We start from the raw sequence: 27,769 nt of genomic DNA, 5'->3' as shown, positions 1-27,769 counted from the left end.
GAGACGAGAGGAGAGAGAGAGACGAGAGAGAGAGAGAGACGAGAGAGAGAGAGAGAGAGAGAGAGAGAGAGAGAGAGAGGGGTCCAGAGAGAGAGAGAGAGAGAGAGAGAAGAGAGAGAGAGAGAGAGAGAGAGAGAGAGAGAGAGAGAGAGAGAGAGAGAGAGAGAGAGTAGAGAGGGGGTCCAGAGAGAGAGAGAGAGAGAGAGAGAGAGAGAGAGAGAGAGAGATGGGCCAGAGAGAGATTGAGAGGGGTGAGAGGTAGAGGGTGTGTTTTCAGGACCCATTTGTGAACATAGACACACCTGGGAAGTAAGTGAATATAGATAAGCAAGGTACTTTCAAATGATTTAAATTAACATTTCACAGGTCTCCACGTGGAGTATAATTGACTATTTGGAGGTATGGAAGTCAAGTCAGACTATATAGGACTGACACGCTCTCCTTTAAGGCATATTTCAGCGTCAGCATTAAAATTGGTTGGCAAATCTCTTGTGAAATGGTCAGACTCCATAAAAATGTTCACAACCTCGACAATATAGGTGAAAATCTGTAGTCTAAGATTCTCCACTCTACAGAAAGTAGAATTCGCTGCACAGGTCCAGGAGAAAACGTTTCCACTTTTTATTGGAACACATTTTTCCTTCCGATTTGGTGTGGGGGAATAAATATGCACTGGTAGAAAGCAGCAGTCATAACGAATATGTTGTATTCCGCTTCCAGGGACTCTATAAAAGATCTTACTGTGCACCAGCCTTTCACACATGTAGCGTGTACCTTACAAATTACATTATAATCTTAAATTGGGAAAGAACTGAAGAAAAAGGTCCTTCGTTACCAGTGCTCAACTAATGTATGGTTTATTATGGACAATCACATTTCAACATTGAAACCAACAGATTTAAAAAAAAAAAAAAAGGTACAGTATGGTAAAGATGATACTTTTAATGGTTAACGAATGTTGCAACAGAATTGCAAGCTTTCAAGACCACTACAGTCCCTGTTACAGCAGCTAACACAATATAACCCTCCACACCCATAAACGATATAGCAAAGTTTTGATCTGGAGTGGACGAGGTTAACAGCACAGTTTCCTATATTGTTACACTGCTAATCGGCACTTTCATATCCGCAGTTATGATACTTGAAGCCTCTTATGATTGTTCCTCGTGCTACAGTACTGAGGTCACCTGCTTTTGGGATAATGCAAGAAATTGACAGATGTTCTCATTGCAGTTCTGAAAGATCCAGAATGTTTTACATGGACTGCTTCATTTTTTCATTATGAATATTACTGTCAAACGATGCTAATTTCTGTGAGCAAAAAAACAGTGCGTTCTTTATAGGTGTCACCAAGGATATATGATGCCAAGCGGATCAGATGGTCCTTCGTACAAAAGGTAGAATGATACAAAAGGGAATAGCAAAGCAGGTTATTAAGTAAACATGCATAACTGTGCACAACTCCATTTCCCTTTTCAATTCGTCACGAGGACCCATTACCATAATATTAGGTAAAACATTGAATACATTAACAAATGTTAGTATTCCAGTGTAAGCTTGGCAGCATTGATTTACACATTTGTGCAAGTCTAAATGAAATCATTCTGAAAGCCTTTGATTGCATTGGGTGGCTGCACGGTTATCCCAGGGCCGCTTTATACATTAGGCCGACTAGGCACAGTGCCTAGGGCCTACGAACCTTTTAGGGCCTGCGAAACTTTTAGGGCCTACAATATTTTCACTTGAAAAAATACTTAAACAAAAAAAAAATCACAAAATAAGATAAAACAGCAAATTTTAATTTAAAATGCCTTAGAAGAATCGATACCTTTAAATATCGAAACAAAAGTATCGATGCCAAATATCGCTAATATCGAAAGTAACAAGCAAACGATGAAATTAACATAAAAATGAGTAAAAATATCGGACACACAGGCCTCTAGAAATGAAAGTGCCAAGGGCCTACGAAGGTCTTAAAACGGCCCTGGGTTATCCTGTAATGAGCTGCCCCTTCATCACTGAAGGGAGTCAACTTGAAACGGCTTTGTCCGGGAGAGAGAGAGTAGACTAAGCAACCGGCATTGTATTGTATGTCTTTATTTATATAGCGCCATTAATGTACATAGCGCTTCACAGTAGTAATACATGTGGTAATCAAATAAATAACAGACAATATAAATAACAGATCATGGGAATAAGTGCTTTAGACATTAAGGAAGAGGAATCCCTGCCCCGAGGAGCTTACAGTCTAATTGGTAGGTAGGGAGAACATACAGAGACAGTAGGAGGGAGTTCTGGTAAGTGCGTCTGCAGGGGGCCAAGCTTTATGTATCATGTGTTCAGAATACCCACAGTGCTATTCATATGCTTCTTTAAGCAAGTGTCTTAAGGTGGGTCTTAAAGGTGGATAGAGAGGGTGCTAGTCGGGTACTGAGGGGAAGGGCATTCCAGAGGTGAGGGGCAGTCAGTGAAAAAGGTTAAAGGCGGGAGAGGGCTTTAGATACAAAGGGGGTAGAAAGAAGACATCCTTGAGAAGAACGCAAGAGTCTGGATGGTGCAAAATGAGAAATTAGGGCTGAGATGTAAGGAGGGGCAGAAGAGTGTAAAGCTTTAAAATTGAGGCGAAGAATGGAGTGTGAGATGAGGGATTTGATCGGAAGCCAGAAGAGGGCTTTCATGAGGGGAGATGCTGAGACAGATCTAGGAAAGAGTAGAGTGATTCTGGCAGCAGCGTTTAGGATAGATTGCAGGGGAGACAGGTGAGAGGCAGGAAGGCCGGACAGCAGGAGGTTACATTTGTCAAGACGGGAGAGAATGAGGGCCAGAGTCAGAGTTTTAGCAGTCGAGCAACATAGGAAAGGGCGTATCTTTGTTATATTGCGGAGGAAAAAGCGACAGGTTTTAGAAATGTTTTGAATGTGAGGGGCGAATGAGAGGGAGGAGTTGAGTATGACCCCTAGGCAGCGTGCTTTGGCTACTGGGTGAATGATCGTAGTTCCAACAGTAATGTGGAAGGAGGTAGTAGGGCCAGGTTTGGAAGGAAATATGAGGAGCTCTGTTTTAGCCATGTTGAGTTTAAGGCGGCGGAGGGCCATCCAGGATGATATAGCAGAGAGACATTTAGAAACTTTGGTTTGTACAGCAGGTGTAAGGTCGGGTGTTGAAAAGTATATTTGTGTGTCGTCAGCATAGAGGTGATAATTAAACCCAAAAGATGTTATTAGGTCACCTAGAGAAAGTGTGTACAGAAAAAAGAAACGAGGTCCCAGGACAGAGCCCTGGGGTACCCCAACAGAGATCAATAGAGGAGGAGGAGGTGTTAGCAGAATTGACACTGAAAGTACGATGGGAGAGGTAGGATGAGATCCAGGATAGAGCTTTGTTCCGAATACCAAGAGTATGGAGAATGTGAAGGAGAAGAGGGTGGTCCACGGTGTCAAATGCTGCAGAGAGGTCGAGTAATATGAGCAGCGTGTAATGACCTCCGTCTTTGGCAGAATGGAGGTCGTCAGTTATTTTAGTGAGGGCTGTTTCCGTGGAGTGAGCAGTACGGAAGCCAGATTGTAGAGGGTCTAGGAGAGAATAGGTGTTGAGAAAATGGAGCAAGCGAGAGAATACAAGACGTTCAAGGAGTTTAGAGGCAAAAGGCAGGAGGGAGACAGGTCGATAGTTAGAAAGACAGGTAGGGTCAAGCTTGCTGTTTTTGAGTAATGGTATGACTGTTGCATGTTTGAAGGAGGATGGAAAAGTTCCAGAGCAGAGGGAGGAGTTAAAAATGTGTGTGAGCGTAGGGATTATAGTAGGAGCAAGAGGTTTTAGGAGATGGGAGGGAATGGGGTCAAGAGGGCAAGTGGTAGAGGGAGAAGAGGCGATCAACAGCGACACATCCTCCTCTGAGACAGTGGAAAAGAGTCAAGGTAGACAGGAGGAGAGTTAGGAAGAGGTGTTGGATGGGAGGAAGAAAGAGGGGATGTTCTGACGTATGGATTCTACCTTTTCCACCTTTTCCTTAAAATAGTCAGCAAAGTCCTGAGCGGAGACGGAGGAAGGAGAGGCAGCTGAGGGTGGTTTGAGTAGAGTATCAAAGACAGAGAACAGTCGGCGTGGGTTGGACTTGTGCATGTTGATTAGTGAAGAAAAGTAGGCTTGTTTAGCTTGCGAGAGGGCAGAGTTGAAACAGGATAGCATAAATTTGTAGTGAAGGAAGTCTGCGAGAGTATGAGATTTCCTCCAGAGGCGTTCAGAGGAACGAGTGGAGGAACGCAGCATACGCGTGTGGGAATTTAGCCAGGGTCTAGGGTTAGAAGGGCGAGGGCGGCAGAGAGAAAGCGGGGCATGTAGATCAAGATAGGAGGACAAGGCAGAGTTGTAGTTCCTGACCAGGTTGTCAGGGTCTGTAGCAGAGCTGAGAGAGGAGAGGGATGAGCGTAAAGTGGACTCAAAGTCAGGTAAGTGAATAGAGCGCAGGTTTCTGCAGAACCAGGGGGTAGATGGAGGTGGAGAACGGGAGAAGCGAGATAGAGAGAATGCGATGAGTTGATGGTCAGAGAGAGGAAAAAGGGAAATTGAGAAATCGGAGAGAGAGAAGTTTTTAGTGAAAACCAGGTCTAATTAGTGGTCATCCAGTCAGGGTGCTGGCTGCAGTCCACTGTTGAAGGCCAAAAGAAGAGGTTAGAGAAAGAAAGCGGGAAGCCCAAGGGAGAGAGGGGTCATCAATGTGGCAATTGAAGTCCCCAAGGAGAAGAACAGGGGAGTCTGAGGAGAGAAAGATAGAGAGCCAGGATTCAAAGTGAGAAAGGCAGAAGGGGGATGAGTAGAGGTAGGCGGGCGATAGATGACCGCCACATGGACAGGGAGAGGAGAGAAGATCTGGACAGTGTGAGCCTCAAAGGAGGGAAAAGCAAGAGATGGAGGAATAGGAAGGGTTCGGTAACGGCAGAGAGAGGAGAGCAGGAGCCCCATGCCTCCACCCCTGCCATCAGTGCGCGGAGTGTGGGAGAAGGAAAGGCCACCATAGGAGAGGGCAGCTTCCAGAGCAGAGTCAGACTGAGTGAGCCAGGTCTCAGTTATAGCAAATAGGAGCAGAGAGTGAGAACGAAAAAAGTCATGTACAGAGAGGAACTTGTTAGAAAGGGAGCGAGCATTCCAAAGGGCACAGGAGAAAGGGAGCAAGGAGGGAGGGAGGCAGGGGATGGGTATGAGGTTGGAGGGGTTGATACCAGAAGGAGTAGAGGTTGCAATTGGCAGGCGAGGACGAGCGCATGTAGGAATAAGGCAGGGACCAGGATTGGGAGAGATATCCCCAGAAGCAAGGAGGAGAAGCATGGATAGAAAGAGGATGTGTGAGGAGGATTTGTAGGTGTGTTTTTTAGTGCAGGGGATATAGCGGTGTGGTGTCAGAGGACGCAGGTAAGAAAGGAGTTCATGTGAACAGAGAAGTGATGAAGGAAGGAGAGATGCAGATATATGAATAGAGTTAGAGACATACTGAGGCTGGTAAAAAGAAGTGCATAATTTGAGAAGAAGTGAAGTCACAGCAAATATAAATGGTAAAGGCAGCATCACAGCAGTAATGATGCAGTCTGGTATAGATGATATCCTCCTTTCCAGCGTAGTTCAAATGCAGGAATCAGGGCCAGATGGGGGTGTCCACTTCCTCACTTCTTTTGAACTTCAGTTGTTCAGTAGTCCTGCCACTTATAATGGGCCACTTGGACAAGGGCTGCAGGCAGACTAAAGCTGTTCTGACAGGGTTTATATGGGCCTAAAAAGTCACCTGACCGTTTGGTTCTGTCTGCTTAATTAGCACATCTGAGGCACATTCAAACAGATGGTATTCTACACAGGGTGTTCCCTGCCTAGGTGGCAACACTTAACTCAATTAAGAGTTGAGGCAGACAGGATTCAGATATGGGATATTACCTAAGATTGTTTCAGCATTAGCTTTCACTAATTCACTAATTTCCAGTACACATACAAAATAACAAGTTTCTAAGACAACATACATGGACCAAGTATGTCAACACTGGAAAAACATACGTGAAAATCAGGAGGAATTAAGGGAATGGACTCCTCTTCCTAAATGTTACTCATGTCTTAAGAACTTCTCCCCTTTATGTATTATTTATATTATTTATTATTTATATGCTTGCCACGTATATTACTGCTGTGAAGCACTATGTACATTAATGGCTATATAAATAAGAAGCAATGGTAATGCTGCACACCACAAGCTAAACAGAAGATACTTGCTGTTTCCGGTGCTCCTGGAACAGGGTAGTTCCTGACAATGACAAGCTCCAAAGTAAGCAAAAAAAGGAGAAGGTTCCAGGGCACTGCGGATTTCAAAAGAATTTATTGAAAAGGCACAACGTTTCAACCACCAAGCGTGGTCTTTCTCAAGTGAAGATATAATACTAAACAAATATAGTCCACTACTTATAGCCCATACCACAGGTGTAGACATTTAAAAGCATCTGGTCTCTCCCACTCATGGCTTGTTGCAATGCGCATGCGCGCGCACATCCGTAATCCTGTCGCTTCTAGGTGACGTCATCTTTGGGGCAAGCCCTGCCATCCGATAGGTCCTGCCTTCCTTCACTGCTCCTCATGCTGGAGATCTTGGCATCCCATCCAGGCGCATTCGCGAGCGCATATCCAGGTTCCTTTCTCTTTCTGATGACGTCATCACATAGAGGCGTACTCTCCAAATGGCCCGTCTGTCCCAGGATGCCACCTGGCAACCCCATTACTTGACCATGCATTCTACATTGCTTTCAGTTACTTGTATTTAACTGCCTTAACATGCCAATGCCATTAGTACACTTGAAACCATTCTCCCCAGTAACTTTCATTGTTTTGGTGTGATTAGAAAACATGTGTTCACATGTGCGGTCAGTAATTTAATTTGCTGCTTTCATTTTGAAGCTCACCACAGAAGCAGATACCAAAATATGATGTTTTAAGGCAATTTGTGACGAGTTTAAAAGTAATTGAAAACAAGTCTGGATGTTGTATTCCTCATTTGTCCACCACTGTGATACCTAGCATTGCAATTACTACATGAAAGCAGCAATTGTACCCTCCCTGGCTGCTTTGGCCATTACCACATACGGCTATTGAACTATACAGAAGGAAGTATGTTTCCTAGTCAGGATTAAAAGCAGCACAGCAAGCAAAATGTTAAACAAGAGTTATATATGGAAAGAAATTATACATGGAAAGAAATTACATTGTTGGCTCCAAACAATACATTCATTACATGAATGACAAATTCTAGTTTATATTTTGGGGGATATTTTTGCTTCAAGAAGGCATCTCTTTATTACAATTAGACACGCATTTATATACTTAGCTACACAAAAATTAACATTGAGGGTGCAAGTGAAGCGTTGAATGTGTTACTAGATTCATCCACAGATATCAGAAATGTACATCAGTAAAGTACTGCAATCAAAGCTGCAGACCAAGCAATATCCAACGTTGTTTTTTTTTTTTTAAATAAATAAATCTGTTCTGTACTATGGGAAAATACTCCTAGCATTTAAATAAAAAATAAAATAAAAAAACAATATTGAATGACATTTTGAATGTATTATAATGCAACAAGCATTTTTGTTTCTATAGCAACCATTTACCAAGTCACATCCCCTTCCTCTTCTGAAACACCCCTTTTTGAGAGTCAGATTGAGACGTTGTCTGGCACACGTTTCTTCTGTTTGAAAAAGATATCGCCTGCCACTTACCAGCTGAAGTGCCTAATGTGGGGTGAGTGAGGGGGGTATATACAGTATAGATTTATTTTAGTGATATATATATATATATATATATCAGCCCTCACCATGACAAAGACTGTGTGGCAGTTGAAACGTTGGTTCTTTTTGCTGATTAAATGTGCAATATTGAAGTCCGTGTGCCTGTATCTTGCTTTCTATACCCCTTTTTGAGTCCTGCCCTCTCTCTAGCAGTGGACCAATTGTATCTAGTGACTGCCTGGTCACATGATCTTCCCCACAGAACTTTGCATCTTTGGTCCTCTTCTGCTACACTATATTCCTTATTCTGAAAACTGCAAACGCGCCAAACTGGGGCTATCACACGGAAAGTCTGATTGCTTCATTGGGAATTTCTGTGTGTTCAGTTTACAGAATAAGGGACTATAAAAGTTTCCCTGCTGGTGACCTACTCAGATGGAGTCAGATTCTATGAGCAAGGAGGACATGCAACCCGCCTGTATCATTGCTTTATAAAATAAATCATTGAAATTAGGCACAGAGTCCTTACTGAATAAAAGAAATTCAATAAATGGTTTAAAACATCTGCAAATAATGAAGTCTTATCTGTACAATAAAACATTGGGGGTACATTTCAATAACAGATCCTTTCTTAAAGCAATATATTTTGCATAGATTATCTAGTGCAGTGTTTCCCAACTCCAGTCCTCCGGGAACCCCAACAGGTCAGGTCTTAAGGATATCCCTGCTCCAGCACAGGTGGGTCAATCAGCGGCTCAGTCATTTTGACTGACCCACCTGTGCTGGAGCAGGGATATCCTTAAGACCTGACCTGTTGGGGTCCCAGAGGACTGGAGTTAGGAAACCCTGACACATTAAAAAAAAATAGTCCACTACGGGAAAAATCAAGTTTAACTGATTTTTTGGATTTTACATTTTCACCCAAATCCTATATTACTTTACCCATAGATAACCCACATTACATAATGTTATGCATTGCATTTCTGTTACAGCATGTTTAATTTGAGATGCACACTGCTATACTGTAGACAGATATAGATAGGATAGATATAGATAGAAATAAATAGATCGAGAGAGAGCGCAAGAGAAATTTGCTAGCATACAAATGTTAAAATACTGAATTCCCCTGAAATGGATTTAAGCTCAGATTGCACATCTTGCAAGAGAACAAAGACTTCTTCAAGAAAAGCAGCTAGCGACTAAAACATAGCTACGTTCAATGTGCAGCTATCAATGCTTGGACCAATATATTTGGAGAACAATAGTGAGAGAGAAAACACCCCATCAGTCCAAGAGCAGAACGGATTTCTATTTCGTGAATAAATTAGTCTAGGTCTGTTAAATAACAAATTGAGCTGTTAATTTCACAGAATAGTTTTTGTTATGAATGTCTGTGCATGACATAGATAGATTGCTTTAAATGACCATCTGAGTGGATCTGAGTGGATCCTAGTTAGTTTCCACATGCAAAAGAAACACTTATTTGCAGGTCTGAAGCACATTGCATTAGGATTGAACAAAGTAACGCAATATATTGTGATTATCATTGCAGACCAGCAAATATTTCTGTTAAAAGGGTTGGCCTTTTGTGATATAAGAATCTCGTGTCTCATTTAAAAGTAGATCACATGTATATATGTCTATTTAAATAGCACTTGTGACATAAAAGTAACTTTAGGAAAAGGAGTCCCTGCCCCAGAGAGCTAACAATCTAATTGATACGTAGGGAGAATGTACAGAGACCATAGGAGGGGGTTCTGGTCAGTGCATGAAAAGTATCGCATCAGGCACGGAGCTACCCACAACATGGATCGCCAATGAAATATGATTAGTATAAAAGGAATAGAGTTTTGATTAATGGTTTGTTTAGTAGTCCATCTTATTGCTAATATAGATTGCTAATATTGCTTGTGTAACCATGCTGTAAAATGGCTACAGTCATCTCTCCTGCTGACAGTAAGGCCTGGTAAGTTATGGGCATGCCAGCAGTAATCTTGGAGGTTTGCCCTCACACCCTGGTGAGGTGCCCTATGTATGGATGGGAGTGGTCACTGGTTCTGACTCCCTGAGTGGTGATGTCAGAGTTGTGTCAGCCCCCAGAGGATACATAAGGCACAGCACTGATCAAAAGTTAGTTCAGAGATTGCTGCTAAATAGTTGGAGGAGTTCAGAGTTGGTACACTGCAGGACTAATGAGACTGTGACCAGGGACCTGGCGCAGAGTAGATATCCCTACGGGGATAGGGAATCCCTACATTAGGAGGACAATACCTTTCAAAGGGAAGTACGGTGACCAATGGAGGGCTAAATTCACCCGTTGTGGAGGGCAGCTGGCCCACCGTACTAATAAAGATGACTCTGATAAAAGATACCCTCGTGTGAAAGTGTGGAGTGATTACGCAGGGGGCTGCACCACAGAGGAGTTCCTCACCAGGACCATCCACAAGCGGACGCTGGGATCCTGATGAGGTGGAGGCGCTGCACTGGATCTAGGTAGGACTCAAGCACACTACCTCAGCTGCCTGTCTGGGTTGGCAATCCCCACACACCATCATGCGGGAGACTCAGGAGTCCTGTTGCCAACAGGTGCACCACCAGACATCACACTGTAATGGGGACTGGTTAGACCACAGGGGCCAATATGAGATTGGGTGGGTCAGGCCAGTCCAGAAAATCCGTTACACTTGCTTTAAGTCCAATTAGGATAACATAGTGCAGCAAACATGTAAGTTGTGTTTACAAACATTTCTAACAGCAGCATAAACGGTATGAAAATAAAAGGAATAAAGAAGGAAAAAAAGGAAGCAGGATATATTTTCTTGAAGCAACAATGGTTTACAGTAGACAGGCTTTGGTCCCTCCCAGGGTTCTGTATTCATGTTACATTTACCACTTTTTCATGACATTTTTTACTTGCAATGGAAATAAATGGCAGGTAAGGAGAGCTTCACCCACTTAGGTCTGGTTTCTCCTGCATAATAGGGTTACGCTTTTAACCTGCCTATCAGCCCCCACCACATGCACTGGGAGGATCTTCCACACCTCAAATATTTCACTGAAGAAAAAAAAAGCATGTGACTGAATTTAAAACAGAATATACATGTTATTTGCTACAAAAGCTCTGACAAAATATGCCTAGTTACTATTACAGACCGCAAGATCAGAAGTGAGCAAACTATCCATTTATATGTTATCAATTCTTATAACTCTGGTGACGACTGTGGTGGCAGATACAATAGTAAACTTTAAAAAAAAAAGTTGGACATCCTTTTTTAGAAAGGAAAGGGATATACCAAATAAGTAAAAGGATTCTGATCCAGGGAGAAATCAAATTGCCATTATTTGGAGCCCAGAAGGAATTAATTTTTACCCTTATGAGACATAATTGGATAATGTTTCACAGAGTTATTTTTTTGTTTGCCTTCCTCTGGATAATATACTGTAAATACAAATATAATTTAAGTATTTGTGGTGAAAAGGTAGCATAGGTTGAACTTGATGGGCATGTCTTTTCTCAACCCCATAGAACACCAACACCAACTATCCAATTGGGTTTATATTAACCAATTACATGTCTTTTGAAACAAAATATTGAATGAATTAGCCAAACAATGAGTAATAGAGTCAGGGTATATGTAAGAGTAAGTGAAACCCTGGTTTTATCAACTAAATTAAAGGGGATAATTATAATCAGATGTTTAAATAATTAGATTGATCTTTAGCGGTGACTTTGGGAGACCAAACCTTATAGAGAAAAGCAGTTATTGATGCTCATCAGTTGACTTAAACATGGTGCCAAGCGCTAATTACAACAAATATAGATAATGTAATTATACGTGATTTATATAGTAACTGATATTAAAAAAAAAAACATTGCCAGAGAAACTATAAAGTGCACATAAATATATAACAATATATTAAACATTGTGGAGGTCCATGAGTTGCCTAAAGGGTCCACTTATTTTCTTCTAGAAATCAGAAAAAGTAACAGTCCTAAAAAAACAACTTAAATGGTGCTTAGGAAAAGTTAAAATATCACCAGTATAAATAAAATCATCAGCTGGAAATCTTGGAATCTTTGTTTATGAAGTGTTAATCTTCTCCATGAATTGCATGAGATGACCATATAAGAAAGTAAACACAAATATTAGCAAGCTCTAACACCAGAAACCTATATTAATATATATATATATATATATATATATATATAAATATATATATATATATATATATATATATTATATATCTATATGTGTGCGTATAATATATAACACACACACGAAAAGAAAGTACACCCTCTTTGAATTCTATGGTTTTACATATCATGACATAATAACAATCATCTGTTTCTTAACATGTCTAAAAATTAGGTAAATACAACCTCAGGTGAACAACAACACATGACATATTACATACACCGTGTCATGATTTATTTAACAAAAATAAAGTCAAAATAGAGAAGCTGTGTGTGAAAAACGAAGTACACCCTTACTGCTTCCATAGGAATTAAGATGCCAAGTAGCAGACAGGTGCTGCTAATCAAATGCCCTTGATTAATTGATCATCAGCAAGTGTGACCACCTCTATAAAAGCCAAAGTTTTAGCAGTTTGCTGGTCTGGAGCATTCAGGTGTGTGTTAACACAATGCCAAGGAGGAAAGACATCAGCGATGATCTTAGAGAAGCAACTGTTGCTGCCCATCAATCTGGGAAGGGTTATAAGGCCATTTCCAAACAATTTAAAGTCCATTATTCTACAGTGAGAAAGATTATTCAAAAGTGGAAAACATTCGAGACAGTTACCAATCTTCCCAGGAGTGACCGTCCCAGCAAATTCACCCCAAGGTAAAATCGTGCAATGCTCAGAGAAATTGCAAAAAACCCAAGAGTTACATCTCAGACTCTACAGGCCTCAGTTAGCACGTTAAATGTTAAAGTTCATGACAGTACAATTAGAAAAAGACTGAACAAGTATGGTTTGTTTGGAAGGATTGCCAGGAGAAAGTCTCTTCTCTCTATAAAGAACATGGCAGCACGGCTTAGGTTTGCAAAGTTGCATCTGAACAAACCACAAGACGTCTGGAACAATGTCCTTTGGACAGACGAGACCAAAGTGGAGATGTTTGACCATAATGCACAGCGCCATGTTTGGCGAAAACCAAAACACAGCATATCAGCACAAACACCTCATACCAACTGTCAAGCACGGTGGTGGAGGGGTGATGATTTTGGCTTGTTTTGCAGCCACAGGACCTGGGAACCTTGTCGTCATTGAGTCAACCATGAACTCCTCTGTATACCAAAGTATTCTAGAGTCAAATGTGAGGCCATCTGTCCGACAGCTAAAGCTTGGACGAAATTGGGTCATGCAACAGGACAATGATCCCAAGCACACCAGCAAATCTACAACAGAATGGCTGAAAAAGAAAAGAATCAAGGTGCTGCAATGGCCCATTCAAAGTCCAGACATCAACCCGATTTAAAATGCGGTGGCTGGATCTTGAGAGCTGTGCATAAACAAATGCCCACAAACCTCAATGAACTGAAGCAACGTTGTAAAGAAGAGTGGACCAAAATTCCTCCACAACGATGTGAGAGACTGATAAAGTCATACAGAAAACGATTACTTCAAGTTATTGCTGCTAAAGGTGGTTCTACAAGCTATTGAATCATAAGGTATACTTAGTTTTTCACACATGGCTTCTCCATTTTGGCTTTATTTTTGTTAAATACATCATGACACGGTGTAATATGCCATGTGGTGTTCATCTGAGGTTGTATTTACCTCATTTTAAGACCTATTAAGGAACAGATGATTGTTATTATGTCCTGATATGTAAAACCATAGAATTCAAAGAGGGTGCACTTTATTTTTCACATATACAGATACAGATACATATACCAAAAAAAAAAAAAGAAAGAGAAAAAGGTGTCCCACTAAAAGCACTCAAGCAAAAGTAATAATAAATTGATTTATTCAAAGAAAAACATGGATAACACGAAAAAGATAAAACAGTCCCCAAGGAACTCCAACAGCATATATTCTAACCTAAACATAGGATAGACGGTACTAAGATGTAAAATGGTCAAAAAGACGAAACAAAAACCATATATAATACAGAGCAGAAAAAACAATGTTGTAACCTACTCCTATGGTTTAAGACCGGCCGGTCAGTAAATAAGTCTCTAAAAGACTGCTGAATGCCAAGACATAAATACAGCTGAAAACAACACTAAATAATTGCTAATGCAATACCACTCCAATCACCAACAATAAGGCATATAATGCATATGGTAACCCAAGATAGATACCAATGAACAATATACTTGCAGGTCACCATTGAAATTGTAAACATGTGAGTCCTCAAAAAGGGTCCTGAAGTGGTATGAAATGCAAAAAGGTCACAAAGTGAAATGTCCAGCAGAGGAACACAGCAAGAATAGGGGGGTCCCTGGGGAGTGCAAACAAACAACCCTGACGTATATTTCACACCCTTTGCTTCGTCCGGGGGCTTAGTGTAATGGCGTCCAAAGAGGGTTTAAAAGGACGCATGCAAAGGACGCAATCCAATAGCATTGCGAGCAACAAAGACACAGCTGAAGAATAAGATCCATTAAGGTTTAGCAATGCGTCAGTAGTTAGGGTAATTGCCCTCAACGTTGTATATCAAAAGTGCTGCTTAGAGAATGGCTATTGCCTCCCGGATCCTCCAAGCAGACCCGTGATATGGTCACTGGTTCATTACTCAGCCAATCAGAAGTACAGAGACATTCCTCCCTTTCGAAGTCTCACGAGTACATAGGCAACAAAAGGAGTGCTACCGAACGTGGCCAAATGCATACAAGAAAAGACAAAAATACCCAATGCTAAATCCAATGTAACAAAATACATAGTTAAATACTTCATATTCTCATAAATAAGTATTTTTTTCGGAATTGATGCTCAGTCAAGACAGCATTACAAAACCATGTCAAAGGATTTGGGGCTCCACCAATAGACTGTCAGATAGTCTACAAATAGATAATGTTCAAGATCAAAGTCAGTCTACCCAGGAGCAGTAGTCCTACCAAAATCTCTCCAGGAACAAACAAGCAAATCATCGAGGAAGCTACAAAGAACCCAAGAGTAACATCCAAGTATCTGCAGGCCACACTCGCCTTTGCTAATGTGAGTGTTCATGACTCAACTATCAGAAAAAGATTGAAGAATGGTGGTCATAGAAGGATATCCAGGAGGAAACCACTGCTCTCTTAAAAGAACATTGCTGCCGTCTGAAGTTCGCCAAAGAGCACATAGATGATCCACAAGACTTCTGAAACAACGTTCCCTGGACAGATGAGTCAAAAGGTAGAACTTTCTGGCCTCAATAAGAAACGTTATGTTTGGAGAAAACCAAACACTGCATTCAAACAGAAGAACCCCATCCCAATCATCAAGCACGGTGGTGGGAGTGTGATGGCTTGTGGCTGCTTTACTGCCTCTGGACCTTGATGGCTTGCCATCATTGACAACCATGAATTCCGCATTGTATCAGAAATCTAGAGGAGAAGGTCAGGCCATGAGCTTAAGCAAACGTGGGTCATGCTGCAATGACAATGATCCTAAACATACAAGCAGATCTTCAAAAGAATGGCTGCAGAGGAAGAGATTTTGGATTAGCCTAGTCAAAGTCCAGACCTAAACCCCATTGAAATGTTGTGGCAGAACCTGAAGATAGCTGTCCATGCAAGGAAGCCCTAAAATGTCACTTAGTTGAAGCAGTTTTGTAAGGAGGAATAGGCCAAAAGGGTGCCACCAGGTACTGAATCTAAAGGTTCACATACTTTTTCACACATGGATCTTGAATGTTGAATCATTTGTGAGAAAATGTTGAAAAGTATAATTTCCGTGCTTATTTTTGATCAAGTTATCCATCAATTATTAGGATTTAAGATTAAATTTTAGGACATTTTAGGTTTGAAATATATGAAAATACTAAGGGGTTCACAAACTTTCTTGCCACTGTACATACACACAGCGGTGGATATGAAGTATTTTAATCAATCTGGAACTTCAAGTGTTACTGTTGGCTAGAACTTGTGTTAAAAATTCAATAATAATTTTTATGACAGGTCGAGACTCTTCCTGTGTCTGTGCTGATCTACAAAGAGGGCTTAACTGATGGCACACAAAGTGAAATAGGTATAGTTTAGAAGGCTGACTGTAGACGATAGCCAGATAATGGGCCTTACAGAAAGCCTTAACATTCTTGAAATATCCCCTGTGTATCACAGAGAGACGTGACTAACAGGTCACCAATTAGCTGGAAGGCTATATTAAAATTAGGATATCATGGGATGGCATTATGAAGAATAACGTATAGATATTCGAAACAGTTGCAATTAGACGGATGCAATAAGGCCAAAACACTTGAGGTTTGGGTGACGACAAGGGACTCAATTTTTCGCTCAAACTTTAGTAGTTAGTCAAAATTAATATTGTTACATTCAGCCAACTCCCTGAACCTATTGATATGATTTGTGTCTATCTCTGTGTTAGAGAAATGAAGATGAGGTCTTTTATATATTGAGTCAGATTGTAAATGTCAAGAAAGGTTGCTTTTTTTTTTCCTTTCAAGTCGTATATGTCAACAAAGTAGCTGATTTACGATAGGGGCGGGTCTTCTGTGTTTCAATGCAAGAAGGTCTGGGGACAAATGTTGGCATGTTTGAATAAAAAAATTAAACATATGTTTTGGGATGAGAACCCGTGAATTCTCTTCTACTCCAGTGACCTCTATGGGAAAGGACCTAGGACATATTGTCAGTGCTCGACAAATATGCTCGCGGCAAGTTGATATTACCAGATAGCGATAAGGGCGGGTGGTGGTGGAAGAAGGGGAGGACGGAGGACTGGGGAGCAGAGTAGGGCGGCAAAGAAGGAAGACAACTGGTGGCGGGAGAAGAGCACTGAAGACCATATGAGCGGAGCAATGCAGCACAAAAGAATGGCTGGAGAGGAGTGCACCCCAGCGATCCGACCACTGCTACAGCGTAGCTCCTCCCCGGCCATTTCCCTGTGCCGCCCTGCTCACATGGTCCCGAGTGCTCTTCTCCCACCGGCTGCTGTCTTCCTCCTTTGCCACCCTGCTCTGCTTACATGGTCCTCAGACCTCCTCTTCTGCCACCACCTGCTCCACTGAAGCCAGGTAAGCGAGAAGAGGTGGGGGGTGAGAGAACATTGTTCAGTGCTATTACAAAAAAACATATTTTTAGGGGGGGCGAGTCCCTTTCTTGTCTGGCGAGTAGCGTATTGCATAATTTGTTAAGCCCAGCATATGGTACTAGATTGTATAGGGATTTCGGTTTATGTTTAATGATTTTATTGTAAGGAACAGGTCTGCATTTATTATAACGTTTCTTGTAATCTTTTTCTGTGTGTGTGTGTGTGTGTGTGTGTGTGTGTGTGTGTGTGTGTGTGTGTGTGTGTGTGTGTGTGTGTGTGTGTGTGTGTGTGTGTGTGTGTGTGTGTGTGTGTGTGTGTTCGCGCATGTATTAAAACAAAACTTTAATAAGTGATGCTTTGGGCTATGAATGTCCTGTTTGCACACTTTGTATAGAGTAAAGTACAGTTTTGGACTCATTTTGGTACAACAGATGTATGTGTTACGTGCATAGTTTTTGCTTTAATAAACAGGGACTTTAGTCCCAAGAAGATGGATACATATTTTATTTGCATATTTCATGGGTGGTGGAAGCAGGTATTATTGCAACCAAGTAAAGGGTAAATATTAACCAATTGAAAGTACCTTGCACAGGAGAAAGGTGAGTTGGCTAGAGTCGCATTGTCTATTAACCCTGGTTGCATATATTAGTCACATGTTCACAAGTATGCTGTCTATGACAAATGGTATAGTGGGACAGATTGAGGGGAGATATTGTTCATTTGAGAAACCTTTGTGGAAGGTGAAAATCATAGCCGCATTCTAATCAGAAGATGCAGGAGGAGAATGTATAGAAGGTAAGAGGCAGCTACAGAGGCCCCGTGCTCTCCCCTAGCAATCAATTTAAATGTTGTGGGGGAGAGTGCGAGACCTTGGTAAGTGTGAGATTCGGTTCAGCATGCACCTCCCCCCTAAGGAGCCCGGCCTCCAGTTTGTGTACCCCTGGGATAGAGAGCGGTGTATTAACCCTTGTCTCATATGCAGGTCACGTGCTCACAGGTGCGCCATGCAAGATACACACTTTTCTTTAAATTACTAAGCAATGTTGTGCCCCTTTGGGGGGTTTGCAATTAAAAATAGATCAGTTCTCACAAATGATTTGTTTTAATAAACAGGAAATATGTTCAAAAGGTCCAACATTATGAATGTTAAACTAGTGCATCTTTATCATTTTAAATGTAAATACAAGCACAAATTAAGCACTTGATGAAAATAAGACAATTGAAAATTAACCACGTGACCTTTCAAATCCTTGTAAAGTTCAATTGTGTAGCCTATAAAAAGGCAGTGGTGGTGTAAGATTGCTTATTCACAAAGTACCAAACGTAAACAGAGCGGAAAAGCACACGTATACATGGATCATTGCAAATTTATTAAAATACAAATGTTCATGTACAATTGCCATTTAAAAACATTGCATCCAACCAAATGTTGCAATATTTGTAAAAAATATATATTGGTAAAAAAAAAAATACAAGCCTGCCAGGTTTGCCCTATATCCACGTTGCCTGATATTTTCCCCACCAACAACCAAAAAGGTTTGAAAGATTACAAAATACATTATGGACTACATGCGATGTTTAACAAAATAATGGGATATTAACTTGAATAAGTAGACCAGAAGGTGCATTTGTATGAGATCCCTATGATTAAAAAAAAATGTAAATATTTTTTTTATCATGTCTACACAGTCGAGGCTCGAACGCTACATTAATAGAATTTTTCTGGCATTGTAGAAACTTTGATAGCACTCTTATTTCAATGTCTGCATTTTTCTCCCATTTTTGACAAAGACAAATGATTGCCATCAATCAAGATCCAATCGGGTACAGGGGGAGTCATGCAAATGCATCACTCTTTACTGGTTTTCCTGCTATTTGTGCAGGCTTTGCTACATATTATTTTACAGAATGATCAAAAAAACAGCCATAAGAGATCATTCACACCTACTATAAAATTAACTTTCATGAATAATGAGTGGTTTAAACCTGGGATAATGTATATGTTATACAGAAAATGCAGCAAACACTTCATTTCTGGCTGGAAGATTATGTAAATGATACTATATGACCTTTATCATTCCAAACAGGACATGCAAAACACATTATTTCATACATCATTTGAAATCTAGTCAATTCCTTACGGAGAAAGAGTCATTTATAATGTTCTGGGTGAAATGCAAAGATTGCTAAAAAATATTCTTTCAGGCGCTTGTTATCCTCATGACTTTTCAATCTCCATCTTTTTATTGGGTTCTTTTAGAGGTGCAGTACACACAGTTCTACTTTACTTGCCTATTATAGCGACAGCATAAAGAAAAGTACATCTAGACATAAAACTGTGGATTATAACATTTCTATTAAACTCCTGCACTGCTAGAAGGATAAGTGCTCCACTGATAATCCAATTCCAAGGAATGCATCTCTTTCTATGCAACAGCAACAAAGTTAGAGGGACCATCCCTTCTAGTGAACTAATTGCAGGGGCATTGGACTTCATATTGGAAAAACATATGTGGATTTGGAATCACCAGTTTAGCACATAGCGTCGTAGGGTGGGTATTTGTGTGTGGGTTGATCCTTCTGTATCATGATAAGTCTGTGCTGTTGGACCGAGACATTGATTTCACCATAAAGAACTCTTATTCCAGAACTATGCGAGTGTCATTTTGAATACTTCACTGCTGGATTGCTTTTGCTTTTATCGAGCACCCATGAGAGTAGTGTTTAAGCTAGACGAGTGCCCCCTTGCAGCTTTATTTTTGACTGAAAAACTGTGCTTTGCAGTCTTAATACAGGCCCTATGCACATACATATTTTAGTACATACTGCACTATTATATCCCACCAGTAGATATAGGCGAAAATGTCGTAATCCGTTCCTCGAACGTTCACCACTGCTTTTACTAAAATCTAACCCTCACACCAGAATCCTAATTGGGCATCCATCGGACGAGAGAATAAGAGACCTATTTTACTGTGTAGTCACCCTTTGAGATCTACTGATTGGTATAAAGGGTTAACAGCCTTAATGGGTTAACTGTGTGGGGTCACTCAGGTTACTCCCCTCCCCATCATGTGATGTAGGATGACAATGCAGAAAGGATAGCCACTCCCAACTATGTCTTGTAACCAGTGACATAAGTAGGGATAATTGATAACTGGGAGTGCAAGGGCAACTCCCTAGTAGAGTTGGTGCTCAATAGAAAACCACAGATAGGGACATCAGCCCCTGACGAAGCCGTAAAGGAGAAAAGCGTAGGGCATGGTTATTGTAGTGTTCACGAGTTGGCAGGAGACACACTCTGATCCTGTACCAGGAGGGTTACGAGGAGTACCCGGATCCAAATACATGGACTGTCTAACTGTGCAATTAGAGCATAAGACACTATTCACCCGGAGAATAACAGAGGTGTATAGGGACACTATCAAAGGAACAGTGAATGCTGTAAGCCCAGCCGGGAGCCGGTAGATTTGATGAGTGTGAGATACTCTGACATTCTCAATTGCTTTTAAAGAGCTCACAAAGTGTGAGTTTTTTTTTTACCTATTATGTTCTATTAAGTTTTTATTATTAAACAGTGTTACACTATTCTGTGTGTTCTTTACCTCCCCATATATATATACCCCAACCTTTGAGATGGAGGCTTGGCAGTGAAGAATTGTTGCAGAATATCCAAAGATACAGATCCAGGAAACGTTCCCAGAGTACTTACACAGATCCAGATCCCAGGGTGGATAAAAGGCCTCAATTACAAGAAATGCTGTGAGTGCATATCTTACCAATTAAAGCTGCAGTTCAGTCTTTTTTTTTTTTTTACATTTATTTTTTTACTTCAATAGTTTCATGTGTGCAATCTCTAATTACCTAAAGAACTGTATAGCTGCAGCTCAATTCGTTTTCCATGTATTGATAGGTCGAAATTTGGTGACATATTAAAAGCTGGCATTTGTTTATAATCTGCTTGACTGGCAGTGGAAGCTCATGAATATTCATGAGCAATCCTGAACTGACAAGTGTTAGAGGGAGGGCAGGGCTGACAAAGGGGTGTGCCAGAGGTTGTGACAGGACATGAAGGGGCAGTGCCTTAGCAAATGGCTGTTAAAATAGAATACAAGAAAATTGGTCTTTCAAAGTTGTTTTTTTAAAAACAGAAAATGCTAAAAGTATTTTTTCTTACTACAGAACTGATTTATTAAAAAAAACAAACATGCAGGATATTGACTGAACTGCAGCTTTAAGGGGTTACATTTCCAGACATACTACCCTATGTTGTTTCTCTTTCTTGTCTCCCCATGCGCCTAGGTCATTCTTCTGGTTATGTGTATAGTTGTATAGTAAAGGATGTCCGGTCACCTTTGTTTTCAATTGGGCAACATGTCCTTTGTAGCAAGCGCCTATAGTAATGGCCCAAGATTTTTCTCTTTTGGGAGCTGTGCTCAGCAGGGAGTGCTCAGTGTAGTAACTCCAGAGCACAACTGGATCGCCTCCACTAGAAGGTCCCAAGTAAACTCCCAATCAAATATGCATGGACGAGGTGGATAGTACACAGTGATGATACTAATCCCTGATCCCATTCTTATTATATATCTGCATATCCGCGCCCAGCCTACACGGACCCAGCACCCTGAAAAGATATGAGAAACTGAGCTGTGTATTTGTGTGTGTACATCTATATCTCTATTAATACGTGTGTGTGGGTTGAAGACCTGTCTAAGAAATGTGAATGTGCTCACAAGTAATATTTTTATTTGCTATATACTATATGGTGGAGGTTTTTCAGTCACCTTTTCACCCACCATAACCTAAATAATGTGTGGTGAAAACCTACCCAAGTCTTAAATTGCAAAGCCAGTACAACCAACCTCACACTGATGATACCCAAATGTCGAAACAGCTGTCTGAGTGGGTTAACTGGCTTTGCATCTGATCCCAGGCTGTGTTTAAAAGCTGTGTTTTAAACAGTGACCATTGGCTTACGGGTTCCATGTAATAATGGATGCAAGACAAAAGGTATGTGTGCTCATTTGCATCTCATTTCCCAGAATCCATTGCTGCTGTGGAAGCACTGTATGCTAGGTGATAATGGTGAAAAGCAGGGTTGCAGACCTGTCTAAGACATGTGAATGAGCTCACAAGTAATATTTTAATTTAGTGTGTGTGTGTGTGTGTGTGTGTGTGTGTGTGTGTGTGTGTGTGTGTGTGTGTGTGTGTGTGTGTGTGTGTGTGTATATGTATACAGGCATACCCCGGTTTAAGGACACTCACTTTAAGTACACTCGCGAGTAAGTACATATCGCCCAATAGGCAAACATCAGCTCACGCATGCGCCTGTCAGCACGTCCTGAACAGCAATACTGACTCCCAGCCTGTACCAAAGCTGTGCGCAAGCGGGGAGACTGTAGAGCCTGTTACAAATGCGTTATTTACATCAGTTATGCACGTATATGATGATTGCAGTACAGTACATGCATCGATAAGTGGAAAAAAGGTAGTGCTTCACTTTAAGTACATTTTCGCTTTACATACATGCTCCGGTCCCATTGCGTACGTTAATGCGGGGTATGCCTGTATATATATATATGTATATGTAATGTGTATGTGTATGTGTATGTGTATGTGTGTGTGTATATGTGTATGTGTATGTAAATACACACACACACACAATGTAAACTCCTTCAGAGCTTTTAAGCAGGGTTACAACTAGAGCTACAGTAACTCATACTACAAGAGCTGCTGCCCAGAATAGCACAGGCTGTTCTATTCCCCACAAGGTGCCTTAGAACTTAACTCAATACAGTTCTTATGGAAATCCTTCTATGACGTGCACACACACATACATATATACACACACACACATACATATATATATATATATATATATATATACATATATATATATATATATATACATATATATATATATATATATATATATACATATATATATATATATATATATATATATATATACACATATATATATATATATATATATATACATATATATACATATATATATATACATATATATACATATATATATATATATATATATATATATATATATACATATATATACATATATATATATATATACATATATACATATATACACACACACACACACACACACACACAACAATATGGCACAAAGGGATAAAAGTGCACGAGTAATAAATAAGTATAGCAATACTTCACCCAAAGACCAAATGTGATGATTTGGTCACTCCCACTGTATGTATGTTTGCCACCCTACTATACTTGACTGTACATAACCCTGATGAAGGTCCCATAGTTGGACCAAAACATTGTGACATTTTATATATTCAATGCCACTATTTGAAAACAAACTGGAGTGCCGAGTCGTCACACATTTGGTGTTTGGGTGAAGTATTTCGATAGATCTATATAGAACTTGACTCTAGTAATAGGTCTCAAGTCGAGTACTCTACCGAAAGCCATATTTCAGGGTTTCAGAATCCGCAGACTGATTCCTTAGTTGAAAGAATCAAGATTTTCAGTGATCGGGAAAAAAAAAAGCAAGTCTGCTTCTTTCTGTGGAGTTCAGCAGCTGAAAGTAAACTGCCAATCAGCGGGGGAATTGAACTCCAGCTAAAATTTTGCCCATCTCAACCACCAGGACCTTTACACGAGCGGTTTATTATCTGGGGCATGGAGAATTGTGCAGAGAAAAGGACTGAATCTAGACAGAGCAGAATTACGCTCTTCAATGGATACAGGTGAAAATAACATCCTTTACAGTGGTATCTCCACCGAAGTAGCAGAATGACCACCTTTGGAAAAAATGTAAGTACTGTATAAGAAAATGGAGATCGATTTACCACTGCATGGCAACACTGTCAGATTACCATAGAGAAAAGGATATCTAGAGGCTTTATGACTAAAAACAACCCCACAATTGGCCACCCAGATCCAGAGTTCTGCAGAAATTGGTGTGTGCTACTAAACAACTTTGCTTGACCACATGCTTTTAGTTATTGGCCAAGTAGGAAAATAACTCCTTAGTATCGAGCAGAATGTAGAGTATTCTGAGACAACAAGCAGATCCTGACCACAGATGAGACCTGTGACTGGTTTGATGCATTGAGCAACCAATCATCATGCAGATTTTACTACATTTAAAAAAGGGAGAAATACCAGAAATTAGTTTCTGACTATAGAGAACATCAGGTTTATACTAGATGGATTCAGGGCATTGACGATCCCTTTGCAGACAGGTTCCAGCAACCATCGATTTTAGTAGAGTCAGTGACTCCTCTGGTAGTGAATCAGATTTAAGTGGGGTGACAGTCTGAAAACCCCAACAAATTAAACTACTATTTATAGCTTACCCAAAGTCCACAAACCACTCATTAACCCACTGGCATTTGTTTCTCAGCCAACTAATCCAACATTACTTCTCTCCTACAGTTTTATGTCCAGATCTCATCTAGGCATCTCAAAAACACATGCACCTTTATTAAAATTGGGGAACTACACAACATACCAGATGATACCGTACTTTTTACAATGGAAATTACCAGTTTATATACGATCACACCCTTACAAACTGTGGTATATCTGTTAAGGGAGTTAAAATTGAGGACAACCTTTCAGCATGAAAACTCCCACTGAGTTCTTACATTCTTTCTTTGAGATGGTGCAAGACACAGTAGGGATCGAGCTTAACCATGTTGGAAAAGCTACACCAACAGTTAAATTGTTTATATTGCAGTCACCTCAGTGAGTGAGCTACCGGTCTGTACTTAAATACATTAACCTTTCCTGGTGGAGCAGCATCATTTACTGAAATATTTTTCTTCAAGTTAGGCAAGATCCCCTTATTTTGATACGTCTTACAGAGAGAGGTGTACAGGGACAATGGCTTTGAAATAGTTTGAAATAGGACCTTGCCTGTCGACCATAAGCTTTCAACAGTGTCGCATACCACTGATTGTTGTGCTGTATCTAGTTAGCTGCATGTTACTTTTGTTCTCTTTATTATCAATAATGTGTTGACTATTCAACTAGGCCATGCTATGCCTTCAGTTTTAATGTTTAGTATGGTAGTATCATACTTCTTTTTTTATACCCTTTGCTTACCTATATTTGATTTGTTTTATCCCTTTTTACCCTGGTTTGCTGTCTCTTTCTTGTATATTATAAACATTATTGGGTGTAGACATGTATGTACCCATTGATTTGTTCTTTATTGGTTACTTGGCAACAGAAAGCAGGTTTGCATCTGTGATTTTCAGTAGCATCCTGGGGTAAGGGGAGCAGGGACTGGCATTTATACGTAGCCCTGTCAATGTGTTTGTATTTTTAGAAAGGTTGGTGTTATTGGCCTGAAACGTCCATCTCACAACAAACCACTTGGTGATCCCAAATCCATTTAAGGGCTATTTTCAATATATTTTCACTGATGGGGCTGATTCGGCTATTGGAACATAAGAGTTTTGAGAGGTTTGTGGAAGTTAAAATAGGTGCCCTATTGCACCTTTGTTTTGGATTGGCTTTATGATTTGACTTTTTTTTTAATCAAGATTAGAGATGCGAACTTGCCCAAATTCGCTTCACCTACTATTTGCTCGAATTTTCGTATCCTATTTAATATATTCAAATTATTCCCATTAGCATATCCCCAGATAGCCACGGTGTGTTCAAAAAGTATCTCTCCACATGCTGTATATACACGTGTTCTGAGAGATATGCAAGTCAATGACTACTAAATAAGACTCATTTAATGTGAACCGCTAGCAGACTTTTACAAGGTTCGATTTTCAGCAAAATCAATTTGACAAATTTCAGTGTGGGCAAAAAGTTTGCACATCCCTAAATCAAGATTTAAAATTGTAACAAAACAAAAAAGTCAGAAATCCATGTAAAAGCATATTTACTCACCTTCAGACACCAGAGTTATCCTAAAACTAAGCATTTCAAAACATTTGAGCCAATAAATATTTTTCAGACATTTCTAATACTACTACAGTAAAAGACTATTCATATCCTATTTCTTCAATTTTAAAGACACCTGTAAAGCTTCAACATGAAAGAATGGGTTGATTTCTGCCAGCAGTTAAAGAATAAAGTTTCATCCAGAAAAGGTTAAAATAGCAATAAAAGGTAACAATATTAGAGTCTACATTTCCATCCTCACTTTCTCTGCAATAACTGCTCTAGGATTTCACAAGGGGGCAACCAGAGAGATATAGATATCTATCTATATAGCAAATATAGGCAATTTTAAGAGGTTTTGGAATGAGTAAAATTACATTTTTGGGCTGGTTTTCAAAAATGGAATACACCAGTTTAAGTGCCATTGCCGGTACGTAATACAACAAATCAATAATGGTTCATGGTCTGTTTATAATTGCAGTGCAAAGAAATACAATACAGGAACTGGCTACAGACATTTTTCTTTCCAATGTGGCGAATAACATGGAGTCAGTTTACGTAAACTCTGCAGGGTTAAAAGGTCACGATGGAAGGCTGCATAATTTATCATATCAAGCACATCACTTTGATAGTACACAGTTAAGTGAGGCATTAGCCCGAGATTGTCTTTCACGAATAAAAGGATAATATGAATGTTTACTTAGTAATACAGTAGAAGGCATGTGCTACATAAACTACATTCATTTCAAGAAATCCCTCCTGACAGGGACTGATTTTAGAGGCTACAAATGTAAACTCCTTTTCTTTAGCAGTATTGGGACTAAACAAGGTACTATAAACTCCGCTTAGATTTTAAAGTATTATTATTTTACATTGGTAATAGGTCTTGAATAAATAGCCCAGTGGTATAAAAGGAGCAATCCAAGCATAATCCTGGGGGAGCGCCTGAGGCCTCCAACTCCCTCTTACCTGCTCTCCGGCGGCGCATCACCATGACAAAGCATCAAATGACACCGTGGGGTCAAATGGCAACGCAATGTCACATGATGTTGTGATGTCAAATGATGCCAGAGAGAGGGTAAAGGGAGGGGGGAGCAGAGGCGAGGTGGAGAGCAGGCGGGGGGGGGGGGGGCGCGCAAGGAAAAATGTTTGCTCACCCCTGTATTAGATAATACTTACCTTTTTGACCGCTTGACTGGACCTTGCATCAATATAGAGAAAAGTGAAGACAACTTTCAGGTGTCGGACTTGTATTTTATTGCCTAATTGAACTCTTAATGCCATTTTTGAAGAGTTGTAATATACTGAGCATCCTTTGAGTTCTATAGCAGGCTTTAGTCCACCTCCCAAGCAGTGCAAGATCTTTGTTACACTTTCCTATTTGTGATCATTTGTTGCCAATATTCCCAGCAGTTTGTAACTGTAACAATAATGTTACCTTGGTAATGTAAGAATACATTGTAGCTGCTGAGTTACACTGACTGAAGGATTGATTTGAATACTGAAAAGGCAGCCATTTAGTGAACACTGGAAAGCAGGATCTTGCTGATCGGTCACGGAAGAACTAAATCGATCGTCAGCTTGGGTAATTAGTTTTCAATAAAGGTAACCAAATGATGCACATATTAAACCAAAAATGATCATTTTAAAAGCTGCTTGGATTGCCTCTTGAAGAAGGTAAACGTGCTTCAAATCAGCTTTCCTTTTGACCATGGGCTAATCACCTCACCTCCTTGTACCTCTGGAATAAGAATTATATTGTAGGATCTATGGGGGCAGGGACACATTGAGCCTGCAAAATTCAATGTACAATACTGCACAAGGAAAGATGTATACGGTCAGATTCTTACAGAACCATTGCCTGGAAATTCCCTTTTTCTTGCCTACGTGATTGCTGTAACAAAAAACACTAC

The 27,769-nt window shown here is 40.2% G+C and overlaps 1 protein-coding gene across 1 annotated transcript in view; it reads right to left on the bottom strand.

Moving 5' to 3' along the window:
- LRBA (LPS responsive beige-like anchor protein) overlaps window positions 1-27,769 on the bottom strand; it is a 608,431-nt gene that overhangs the window by 288,278 nt on the left and 292,384 nt on the right. The window contains exons 38-39 of the mRNA XM_075613691.1: window positions 19,146-19,197; window positions 10,710-10,743 (exon numbers count right to left, since the gene is read on the bottom strand). Of these exons, the coding sequence (XP_075469806.1) occupies window positions 10,710-10,743; window positions 19,146-19,197 (86 nt within the window). The remainder of the gene's footprint in view (window positions 1-10,709; window positions 10,744-19,145; window positions 19,198-27,769) is intronic.

The sequence above is a fragment of the Ascaphus truei genome, chromosome 1 (genome assembly GCF_040206685.1).
Source record: "Ascaphus truei isolate aAscTru1 chromosome 1, aAscTru1.hap1, whole genome shotgun sequence".
Taxonomy (NCBI): Eukaryota; Metazoa; Chordata; class Amphibia; order Anura; family Ascaphidae; genus Ascaphus; species Ascaphus truei.
Note: the sequence above shows the minus strand (reverse complement) of the source record. Positions and strands in the feature narration are given on the sequence as shown.